Source organism: Mus caroli, chromosome 7, assembly GCF_900094665.2.
Source record: "Mus caroli chromosome 7, CAROLI_EIJ_v1.1, whole genome shotgun sequence".
Taxonomy (NCBI): Eukaryota; Metazoa; Chordata; class Mammalia; order Rodentia; family Muridae; genus Mus; species Mus caroli.
Window position 1 is genome coordinate 129,803,608 of NC_034576.1, and position 11,716 is coordinate 129,815,323.

Consider the following 11,716-nt stretch of genomic DNA (forward strand, 5'->3'; position numbering starts at 1 on the left):
TACTTACATATAATAAAATAAATAAATCTTTAAAAAAAAAATGTACTTTTAGCTGGGCAATGGTGACGCATGCCTTTAATCCCAGCACTTAGGAGGTAGAGGCAGGCAGATTTCTGAGTTTGAGGCCAGCCTGGTCTACAGAGTGAGTTCCAGGACAGCCAGGGCTATACAGAGAAACCCTGTCTCAAAAAATAAAAACAAAAGTCCTTTTAGTGTCTGGAGAGCTGGCTCGGTGACTGCTCTTCCAGAGGATCTGGGTTTGAATCCTAGTACCCACATGGTGGCTCACAGTAGTCTGTCATTCGAGTCACAGAGGATCCCTTTTTGCTTCCTTGGGCACTGTACATATGTGGCATATATACAGGAAAAACACCCATACCCTTAAAAAAAAATGTAGTCAGGCAGTGGTGATGCATGCCTTTAATCCCAGCACTCAGAAGTCACAGGCAAGTGGCTCTCTTGAGTTCAAGGCCAGCCTAGGCTACAGAGCGAGTTTCATGACAGAGAAACCTTCTCTCCCTCCACCCCAGTCCCCAAATAAGAAGAAGACATTTTTTTCTGTTAGTCACTATATAAGCCAGGCTTATGTAGTGGTATGGTGGCCCACTGTGTAGTCCCAGTACATTTGAGGCTAGCCTAAGCTAAATATTAAAATTCTGTCTTAAAAGCAAATTTCAAATAAAGAGTAATTCTAATGGAAGCCTAGCAGTGCATTTTTGTGATCCTAGGGACTGGGGAATTTGAGGCAGGAGAATCAGGAATTAAAGGCAAGCCTAGGCTACTTGGAGACAGTTGTCTAAGAAGGGAAATGAGGACACAGCTCAATGGTGAGGGTTCACTCTACATGTGTGAGGTCCTATGTTCAGCATTTCCCCAAACCCCCAATACACACACACCGAGTTTTAGCACTGTGCAGATGTCACATGCCACAGCACAATTTTGGCAATGTATCTTGGACTGTGATGTCTGGTGATCAAGTGACTATGGTATTTTTATAAGATGAGATAAGAGTGTGAGTCAGCCCTGGCCTGGGGTCCTAGCTTGCTCTGTTACTTTGTAATCAGGTGCTCTGGGGTCCTGGCTCTGCAATTTTGTAATCATGTGATCTGGGACAGGTGTTCTCATCTGTAAGTAGAAGTGATTAAATAGAGATGTGGCTTCCTTCTTAAATTTTTTTTTAATTTTAAATTATATGTATATGTTTGTGTAGGGGATATGTTCACATGAGTGCAGGTGCTTACATAGGCCATGGGTGTCAGAATGCATACTGGGGATCCAAGTGGGTGTGAGCCATCTGATAAGGGTCCTGGGAATTGAACTCATGTCTTCTGGAAGAGTGGTATATGTGGTTTACTACTGAGCCTCAAGGCTTGGCTTCTTCAAGTGGAGTTAAAGGCTCAGCAGTATTATCACAAGAGAATTTGGAAGGAAAGTAAATCTAAGATCTTGGACCTTGTGCAGTTCTGGGCTTGCTGCATGTCTGGGGTGGGGCCAGCAGTCCACCTCAGGGACTTAGGCCAGTAGTGTGGGGGTAGGAGGACTCTGAACTCTTTCCCCCCAGAGATAGGGGAGGAGGCCGCCTCTGGACTCACTCTGCAGTGGCTAGCAGTCTCTTGAGTGTAGGTCATCCCAGTAGGGTTTTGTGGACAGAGCCACTTGTGGACTGTAGCCTCAGTGAAGCTGAGACAACTGTGGGACTCAGAGAGATGAATGCTGTGTCAGGGAGTTAGCCTGGCCTTGTTTTCCATTGCTGTGATGAAGTCCCCAAAGGCCCTCGGGGAGCAAAGGATTAACTTCATCTTGCAGCTTAGAGTTCAGTATGAAGTCAGGGCAGGACGTCGGGCAGGACAGGAGCGGAGCAGAGGCCATGGAGGTCCACAGCTTACTGGCTTGCACGGCTTGCACTCAGTGGCTTGCTCTGCCTGCATGTTTATACTACTCAGGTCTACCTGCCCAGGGTGGCACTGCCCAGAGTGAGCTGGGCCATCTCATGTCATGAATTGAACATGATTGAACATTAAATGAACATAGAAAAAAAAAATGCCCTCACAGACTAGCCTGCAGGTTAATCTGGTGGAGAACTTTTTTTTTTGTTTTTCGAGACAGGGTTTCTCTGTGTAGCCCTGGTTGTCCTGGAACTCACTCTGTAGACCAGGCTGGCCTCGAACTCAGAAATTCACCTGCCTCTGCCTCCCGAGTGCTGGGATTAAAGGCGTGCGCCACCACTGCCCGACAGTGGAGAACATTCTTTTTTTTGTTTTTTGTTTTTTTTTTAAAGATTTATTTATTTATTATATGTAAGTACACTGTAGTTGTCTTCAGACACTCCAGAAGAGGGCGCCAGATCTCGTTGTGGATGGTTATGAGCCTCCATGTGGTTGCTGGGATTTGAACTCAGGACCTTTGGAAGAGCAATCAGTGCTCTTACCTACTGAGCCATCTCACCAACATTCTTAAGTTGACATTTTCTTTGCAGATGAAGACACACCAGCTTGTGTCAAGTTGACAAAACAACAAAACAAAAAGCCTAGCCTGCACATACCACCAGAAAATGTCAAGTAGAGGAGAGACACTATTTCATTTGTGTTTGAGAATGGTTTTCTTGAGACCAGAAAGAAGATCGGGCATTAGCACTCAGGAGGTAGAGGTGGGAGAATTGTTGCTAATTTGAGGCCAAGTCGGTCTACACAGGCAATTCAGTTCAGCTAGAGTTATATAGCAAGGGTGTGGGGAGGGTGTCTGCAGTCAAACCTGGTTCTGGTGCAGAAGGAACAAAAGGAGTTCAAGCTAGCCTGTTGTTGAGCCTGAACTTTGACCTCCGTAGCCACGAGGGTGGAGGGTGCTGTTTATTGGATAATGGGTAAAGACACCGAGCATCCTACTAGGGACAGAGCATTGAGCAAAAGTTCCTGCTTGCTTGGAACTGACGTTTCTATTGGAGGGAGGAAAGGATCAAAAAGCAAAAATGTATACAGTGTATCAGACCCCTGAGGTGGGGGCTTAGGACTCAGGAATGGTGAGACTCGAGAGCTCTCCTGGGAGACTTCCCTGAGGGGATAGGAGCAGGTCAGCTGAGATGCCACGTGTTGCTATGAAGAGCCAGTCATGTGGAGCGGCAGCAGCTGAGGAGACTCCCATGTTGGGAGCAGGTGTAGGACAGATAATGAAGACCACGAGGGCAGGCTGGGAGGGGCCGCTAATACTACTTTATCTGCCTAGGGCAAACTGAGAGTCGAGGCCGACTGCAGGGGGTGGCAGAACTTCGCCTAGCTGGCCTGGAGCTCACCGATGCCTCCCTGAGGCTCCTTTTGCGCCACGCTCCCCAGCTCAGTGCCCTGGACCTGAGTCACTGCGCCCACGTTGGGGACCCCAGTGTCCACCTCCTCACGGCTCCTACTTCCCCTCTTCGAGAAACACTGGTGCACCTCAATCTCGCTGGTAAGTGCGATCCCCCTTGTGACGTCCCTGTCTACCTTGTGCTACCTCCTTAGCTGTCTAATCTCAACTGCCGCTGCCCCATCCGCAGGGTGCCACCGCCTCACGGACCACTGCCTTCCACTGTTCCGTCGATGCCCACGTCTTCGCCGCCTGGACCTACGCTCCTGCCGCCAGCTCTCACCTGAAGCTTGTGCCCGGTTGGCGGCTGCTGGGCCCCCCGGCCCCTTTCGCTGCCCAGAAGAGAAACTGCTTCTCAAGGACAGCTAGTTGGGTGCCGACGCCTCCTTCCCTTCCCCAGGACTCAGCCAGAGAACCTGGACCTCTTGCCTTCATTTCACCCCCTGTTGGGAGGCCAGGTTATTTTCTTGATGACTTGGCACTCCTCAGTTTAATGACTTGGGATTCCTGCCCAGGGACTTGAGCCAGCCTTCCCTCTCTCCCACCTGCACTGATTATCTCGGGGGGTCTTTGCTTCCCATCTCTCCTTTCACCTGCTTCATTGTCCATCCCCTCTGGGGAGTGAGTCAAGAGGTACTGGGGAGGTGCTGAGCCAAAGGGATGGTGGGAGGGAGGGGCGGTGAAGGTGCAAGTCTGGACTAGGGAAAATGAGGTGACGTGGTATCTTGTACACAAGATACTGGGGGCTGGGGGAGGCGATGGATGGGTGTGGGGAGGGCAGAAATCAGACCAACAAGGGTTCAGGGAACAAAGACCAGTTGGGTGGGATGGGGGGCCAAAAAGGGAAACCAGAGGAGCAATTGGGGATCCGGGTGTCAAGACAGGGGGCGCTACAAGCCAGGTAATGCCAGGACTGGGGGCTGGGAGAGGAGCAGATGTGGGGATAGTACCCTCTGTGTAGGGTTACCTCTCTCCCCTTCCCTCTACCCAGATTTCAGTTTTCCCCGACCTTGACTCCTTGAACGTCACTGAAAATGGCAGCTATTGCAAGGAGTAGGGGCCGCGGGTCTACCTGCTGTTAAGCTCGGTGGCCCAGGGGAGTGGTGAGGGGTAGCCCAGACCCCTGCCTGGCTCTCTACACAATACTTGAACATTCATCTGTACTGAAGTGTTACTTGAACCGGGGGAATCTCGGACTTGGGGGAGTGTGATGTGAGGGGACCAGCTTGACCGAGACTGGGCTAGTGGGTACCCAGTTTGGACTGTCCCACCCCTAGCTCTCTTGCTTTACTGTCTTGAACAGCTCCACCCTTCCGACTTGAGTTGGGGTGGGGAAATGTCAGCTTAAAGATGGGCAAGATGGGACTCCTCCAGTTTGGCTCGTCCCATTCTTTCATCGTCATGGAAACTTGTATCCCATTTGCCCAGGGAACTGCCACTCCTGGTTGCCATGGAAATAGCAGCCAATGGACACCTCCGGAAATCAGTGCTAAGACTGGAAACGGTCCCTCTTAGTTGCTGTGGGAACTTAGTAACAGACTCTTGGCACCTCCCCTCTCCCCACCCCTTTCCTTCTTCCAGTGTCGGGGTGGGGTCTCAAGAGCCTGAGGGAGGAGTCAGGTCTAGGTCCCACTCAACTTAGGCCAGGGGGAACTGGATTGTACTACATGGGGGTGGGGGGAGGGGAATCTATCCACATACCTCAGGTAACAGGAAGGTGCGCGGGTTGGGGGTGGGGGCTGGGCGGACCAAAGGCAGGAGGGGGGGGCCTGGGGTTGGAGAAAGGCTTGACGGTGGGGCCGCTTGCGGGAGGGGAGGAGGCACCCCGGCAAGGGACAAGTGGGGCACCCAGCCGGGCTGGACCCCTAACCCCACAAGTCTGTACAATAAGGTTTGCTATAAAACTCAGAATCTAGCCGGGGCCGCTGACTTTTTGTGTCTGTCTGCGGTGTCGAGTCTGAGTGGTGGGTAGGGATGGTGGAAGGGTCTCCTTTGGTCTCTGGGAGGAAAATGGGCTTAATTTTCCTGAGATGACTGCTCAAAGAGGAGTGTGGAAGTCTGGACACCTGTGAAAGTCCAGGTATATACACTGGGTGGTCTGAGGCCAGCAAATTCCCAGCAAAAGCTGAGTCTGAGCATTCACGCCGTGGCCTGGGTTAGAGGGTCCCTTGAGATCTCTGCCCGTGGGCAGACTGCAGGGGTTCGTCTCACGGCTCCACCCAATCATGTGGTCACCGGGCTCCGCCCCTGCCCCAGTTCCTGTTTCGGCCCCAGGGCCTTCTAGACGCGTCTGTAACTGTTCCGGCTGGGTCTGCCTTGCCACCCAGGATGGGGTCCCGCCCGCGCTTGGGCCGTCCCTTCTTGGGGATACAAGGCGCCTCGGCCCCTCCTTGACCATCTGCGCTTGTGGTGTAACTGCTCTCAGGATGAAGGGCGGCGAGGGGGACACGGGCGAACAGGCCCCGCTGAACCCGGAGGTGGACAGCCCCGCGGGCTCAGCCACGTACCGGGAGTTCGTGCACCGCGGCTACCTGGACCTTATGGGGGCCAGTCAGCACTCTCTGCGGGCGCTCAGCTGGCGCCGCCTCTACCTCAGCCGGGCTAAGCTCAAAGCCTCCAGCCGCACATCTGCTCTGCTGTCGGGCTTCGCCATGGTGAGGGGTGGGAGGGGGTACACAGGGTGGGTAAAGCACGTGGTGGGAGAAATCAAGAAAATGGGTCCCCAGTACAGGACTGAATAAAAGGGTTTCTTTAGGGTAAAAGGAGGAGCTAAGTCCCAAGGGACTGGAAAAACCCTTTATGTCGGGCACAGCTCTAGGAATATAAACAGACTGAAGATCGGTCCCAGAAATGCCATGGAAGAAGGGGGTAAAGAGGTCAGCAGATGCAGACTGGTGGGGGGAAAGTCTGAAGTGGCTTAGTTACCAAGTCCTCGAGAGTTGAAAGGCAGTCAAAGCTGAATGAGAGCCTATATCCACCAGATCGGGGAAGGGGGGATAGAGTATGTGAGAGTCATTTGACTGAAGGGCCCATCCTCAGAAAGATACCCCAGCTCTCAGAAGGCACAGAGAATTGCCGGGAAAACTAAGAAACCATGAGAAAGCTGCTGGGGAAGGAAGCTGATCAGGGAGCTAGCCGATAAGAGAGTCTGATAAACTGCAGGTGTGGGAGGATAATGTCAGCTAACGGTCCCAGCAGTGGCCCCGGGAAGTGGAACTGAAGATTCCAGAGTGTGGCCCACAGATGTGTCCTGGTTCCTCCCTACTTACGGCCAGCTGTGCGGCCCCAAGCCGACATCCACTCCCGCTGCCATCTGTAGGAAGCTGTGAGATCATAGAAGGTGCTGTCTCTGTGGTCTGCCAAGCTTTTGTCCAGGAGGATGTGCGATTCTTATGGAGACCCCTAGAACTAGGTGTGTTAGAACAAGCTCCGCTTAGCAAAGGAGGCTCTTCTAGAACAGTGTGCTAACTAGACTGCATGGAAGCTGCTGTTTAGACAAGGATGCTCCGCAGGGTATGGGTGTGGAGTGAAGCTCTGCTAGTTTCAGTTTTCTTCACACTTGGGGGGAGGGCACCCTTCATAATGTACCCTTGTGTAAATAGGCCTTGGAGGGAGCTAAGGTGAGGTCATATAAAAGTAACTTAGGTCAGTACCTCCCTTTGTTCTGCAACCTCAATATCTGGACGAAAGAATCTGTAATCTTAAAGGTTGCTCTTGCTCTGTTGCTTGTAAGGGGCCCAGATTTCCCCCAAACAGCCCCATAGCTCCTGAGGACATTTGACTGAAAGAAATCACCACAGAAAGAAGGGCACAGCAGCTTGTGTTTGAACCACGTGGCTCCGCCTGCTTCTAAAGGAACAGTACAGTGTGCAGAAGTTGCAGAGCAGATCATTGCAGTGTCAGTGTGAGAGGGCTTTCTCTGTGCAGGTTCTAGGACCGCCCCCAGTCCTGACAAAGAACGCTGGGTTGGACCCTGGGAGACACCAGAATTAAGCCTGGCCCAGATCCCTGTTTGTGAACACACCTGCCTACTATCTGCGGTGGCCCAATTCCCCAAAATACTCAGTTTTATTTTTGTAAGTACCACTGCACCCCTGCACCACAGTAATCTCGGGATCTGTAAGAAATGGGCCGGGCATGGTGGCACACGCCTCTAATCCCAGCACTCGGGAGGCAGAGGCAGGCAGGTTTCTGAGTTCGAGGCCAGCCTGGTCTACAGAGTGAGTTCCAGGACAGCCAGGGCTACACAGAGAAACCCTGTCTGGAAAAACCAAAAACCAACAAACAGAAATGGGAGCTATCCTCCTAAACCCAGGTGGCCTGAAGTTAAAACATACAAATCATATTCACAGGCTGTGAATCTGGCCTAGTTCCAGTTGGTAGAGTATTTGCCTACCATTCAGGAAATCCTAGGTTCAATTTCCATTTAAACAACAACAACAACAAACATGGTATAGTGCACCTAGAATCCTAGCACTTGAGGTAATAAAAAAAACCAAACAATCCATCTCAACAAACATTCAGCGTTCAGTTCCTGGTATAGTGGCAGTTGTTCATATGAGGAAAGGGCTGAGATGCTGAGGCATGTTAGACTGCACAGTAAGCTAGTGACAGGAGTTTGACTTCAGCAGTCTGGCTTTAAAGCCCAAACTTGTCCATCAACACAAATGTTTGCAAAGTTCAGGCTAGCTGGGTGGAGTCATGGTAGACTCCCTGACCTGTCAAACATGAGCAGCCATGATTCATCCTGGATAGTTGGCACATTGAATGCAGCCCCGGTATGACTGGATATGACAAGCTTTTTAGATTGATCTGGAAACATGAAGCTTATTGGAGTTTAAGAGTTGGCAATTACTACCTTCTGGGTTTTCTCTTTTTGTGCCTTAGACATTAGCATCAACTCTAACAGTCTGTGCCTGGCTCTAGTCATAGAATTTAATGTTTAGTATTAACTTTCTCACTGAGACTATTGTCCCCATTTTTCAGGTAGGAAACTGAGGGAGGCACTTGCTCAGAGATTACACAGTTGTTCAAGGTCATATGACTGTAACCCTACTCAGGATATTGAAGTAGGGGGGTAGTGAATTTGAGGCAAGTCTGGACTAGTAGGCTGTTGTGAGGAAACTACAAATTGTAGAACTGAGAACAGACCCAAACAGCTCAAGATTTTTGCTTGCTTTGGGTCTATAGTGACTTTTCTTTTTTTTAAAGAGGGTCTCTATGTAGCCCTAACTGTGGCTTGGTACTCTTTAGTTCTGGGATAAAAAGGCACTTGTCACTACACCCAGCAGTTTCGGGCTCTTTTTTTTTCTTTTTTTCTTTTTTTCCCCTTGATTTTTCAAGACAGGGTTTCTCTGTGTAGCCCTGCCTGTCCTGGAACTCACTCTGTAGACCAGGCTGGCTTCGAACTCAGAAATCCGCCTGCCTCTGCTTCCTAAGAGCTGGGATTAACGGCATGTGCCACCACGCCCCGGCTGATTGGGTTGAGATGAAGTTCCAACCACTGGGAGAAGCCTAGGCTACTCTCAAAGTTGAGATCCTCCTGTTTCAGCTCCCACATGCTAGAAAGCGTGCAGCACCACACCAGCCTGAGTCTGCTTTTTATTTTGTATTTATTATGGGTTGGGGATTGAACCTAGAGTGATGCGAGGGCTAAGGCTGCTGAGTCTACTTTTTAGCCAGTATATTATAACCAGGTAAAAGCTCAGAAAAATGCCCCTTTGAGACTGAGGTGAAGTCACTCAGGAAAGCTGAGGCAGCAGGATCACAAGTTTCAGCTCAACCTGCACTACCCAGCAAGCTCCAAGCTGGCCTAAATTATAATAAGAGCAAGACGCTACCAAAAAGGGGGCTGGGATGAGGAAAGCTGAGTATCTTCTATGCTCTAAGTTTTAGGATGTTGTAATCATGATTCTAAATAGGCAGAGCAAAACACCTGATGAAGACATGTTCTAGGGACTCAAGTGTCTTCCTTCTTGTGCCCACAGGTGGCCATGGTGGAGGTACAGCTGGAGAACGATCATGAATACCCACCAGGCCTGCTGGTGGCATTTAGTGCCTGCACCACTGTGTTAGTAGCTGTGCACCTCTTTGCACTGATGGTCTCCACATGTCTGCTGCCCCATATTGAAGCCGTGAGCAACATCCACAATCTCAACTCTGTCCACCAGTCACCACACCAACGACTGCACAGATATGTGGAGCTGGCCTGGGGCTTCTCTACTGCCTTGGGTACCTTTCTCTTCCTGGCTGAAGTTGTTCTGGTGGGCTGGGTCAAGTTTGTGCCCATTGGGGCACCCATGGACAAACCAGCTCCTGTTGTACCTATGTCCCAGGTGCCACCTGTGACTGTCTCCCTCAGTTTAGCTTCTAACCTCACACCATCCTCTGCTTCTATTACCACATCACAACAGCCTTCCAAAGCCTGTCCACCCCGGCAAGTGTGTGATAGTGCTCATGGACCAGGCTGGCAGGCAGCTATGGCCTCCACGGCAATCATGGTACCTGTGGGACTAGTGTTTATGGCCTTTGCCCTACATTTCTACCGATCCTTGGTTGCCCACAAGACAGACCGCCACAAGCAGGAGCTGGAGGAGCTCAGTCGCCTGCAGGGGGAGCTGCAGGCTGTGTAAGCCTGGCTTTAGACTGTTGCAAGCATTGCCTCAGAAACCCCAGGGATCGACAGACCTCCTTCCTTGCCCTAGCCTGGAGCCACCTCCTGTAAGCTCTGAGGTAGAGGCCAAGTTCCTGCCCAACAGCATCCCACACTCCCAGGGATGATCCCTGTCATCATGTTCTGGTGGGTTTTGTAAATTCTCCTCTGCTTGGGGAACTGTTTCAGCCTAAGGGTCCTGGGTAAAATGAGAGGAAAGGAGGCCCGCCTGCCTTAGTGAGATCCCTGGTGGCGCTGAGCAGTTGTTTGCTCCTCCAGGAAGGTGACATGTCTGCACAGCTGTCCTCAAGGCAATCAGCCCTTGCTTATCTGTATAATCTGCTTTGCGGTTGGCATCCTGGGAGAGATTTTACAGGGCTCCTCAGATGAGCCACTTCACCCTTGGTGACTTGGGGTAGTCTGTTACACTGCCCTAGGCACTGACAGTCTGGCCAGAGCTGGGAGAGGAGGAAGTATTGACGTGTGGGGGATTGTGCAGCTACCTTGACAAGGGTTGATGAGTTGGTAAGGGAGAAGATTCAGCCCTTAGAATGCAGAGCTCTTCTTCAGACACTGATTTTTTCTTTTGTTTTGTTTTTCAAGCCAGAGTTTCACTATGTCTGTTGCTCTGGCTGTCCTGGAACACTCTCTGTAGACCAGGCTGGCCTTGAGCTCAGAGATGTACCTGCCTCTGCCTCTGCCTCCCATGTACAGGGAGTAAAGGCGTGCGCCACCACCGCCTGACACTGAATTTTTGATGCACCTTGTTTTGTAAATAAAGTGTGTCTCACATATGTTCCTCTGGCTCTGAATGGGATGAAGGGGAAACCCTGGGTTCTTTGTTCCTGAGGGCCGGGTGGAGGTGATATACCTGATGGATGCTATGAGTCCAGCAGGTGCTGACAGGATCTGATAAACTCTGAATGTGGTAAACAGTTATTCCCAGACTAAGGCCTCTGAACTCTTGTTCCTAAACTTGGGATTTGTGTAAGCTTCTTTCTTGAATGATCCCTTTATCTTATGGGACGATTCCTAAGTTTTCTCAGTTACTCATCACAGGCATTTCTTTAAACAAGTTTTATATTTCCCATTTTTAAGAGGCAGCTGAGGCCAAGAGACTAATCTGGCCCAAAGCCACAGAGTTAGTCCATGACCTCAATTACGTTTAAGGGTATTTAAAGGGATTTCTGGGAGAGAGAGAAAGGTAATTGGTACTCTTCGATTGGGACAAATCACAGGGACCTCAGCTCCTGTACCTTCATATGCATCTTTTCCTCAGGCTCAGAACTTGAGAGTATAAATCCTACCGTCTAGTCTTATCGTGATAGACCTTGTATAGACTCCTTTCCTTTTATTACCTGAAATGGTCAGTTAAAATGTGTAAAACCAGGCTCCAATTTTTCTTACCACTGTTATGATGGTTACAGTCAGTCTTTTGTGACTGACAGCCATCCATTCTGGAGGGATAACCTGAAACTAAGGAAAGTCAAAGGCTTGCCCAGCAGCCTATAATGAGAGGGTCTTGTAGAGGGCCACTTAGGGCATCTTCAGCTCAGAAGACTTGGCAAGGGTGCAGTTCTTCAGAGACCAGAGAGCCTGTATTCATTCGCTGGGTAAAAAGGGTGTTGAGGGGGCTGGTGAGATGGCTCAGTGGGTAAGAGCACCCGACTGCTCTTCCGAAGGTCCGGAGTTCAAATCCCAACCACATGGTGGCTCACAACCATCCGT

At 50.5% G+C, this 11,716-nt stretch overlaps 2 protein-coding genes across 7 annotated transcripts in view; both read left to right on the forward strand.

Annotated features, from left to right (window-relative positions):
• Positions 1–5,257, forward strand: part of Fbxl19 (F-box and leucine rich repeat protein 19) — a 24,732-nt gene extending 19,475 nt beyond the window's left edge. For all 6 annotated transcript variants that reach the window (XM_021166804.2, XM_021166805.2, XM_021166807.2 and 3 more), the window contains 2 exons: positions 3,220–3,438; positions 3,527–5,257. In XM_021166804.2, coding sequence (XP_021022463.1) covers positions 3,220–3,438; positions 3,527–3,705 — 398 coding nt within the window. In that variant the 3' untranslated portion in view covers positions 3,706–5,257. The remainder of the gene's footprint in view (positions 1–3,219; positions 3,439–3,526) is intronic.
• Positions 5,258–5,524: 267 nt separating this feature from the next.
• Positions 5,525–10,782, forward strand: Orai3 (ORAI calcium release-activated calcium modulator 3). Its single transcript, XM_021166808.2, has 2 exons — positions 5,525–5,990; positions 9,324–10,782. The coding sequence occupies exons 1-2, from the start codon at positions 5,562–5,564 to the stop codon at positions 9,966–9,968; spliced, it is 1,074 nt and encodes a 357-aa protein (XP_021022467.2). The 5' UTR covers positions 5,525–5,561; the 3' UTR covers positions 9,969–10,782.
• The last annotated feature ends 934 nt before the right edge of the window (positions 10,783–11,716 follow it).

Coding starts and splice junctions, on each gene's coding strand:
- Orai3 (XM_021166808.2), top strand. CDS start 5,562: ATGTGGTCACCGGGCTCCGCCCCTGCCCCAGTTCCTGTTTCGGCCCCA. Junction 5,991..9,323: donor TGCTGTCGGGCTTCGCCATG/GTGAGGGGTGGG, acceptor TTGTGCCCACAG/GTGGCCATGGTGGAGGTACA.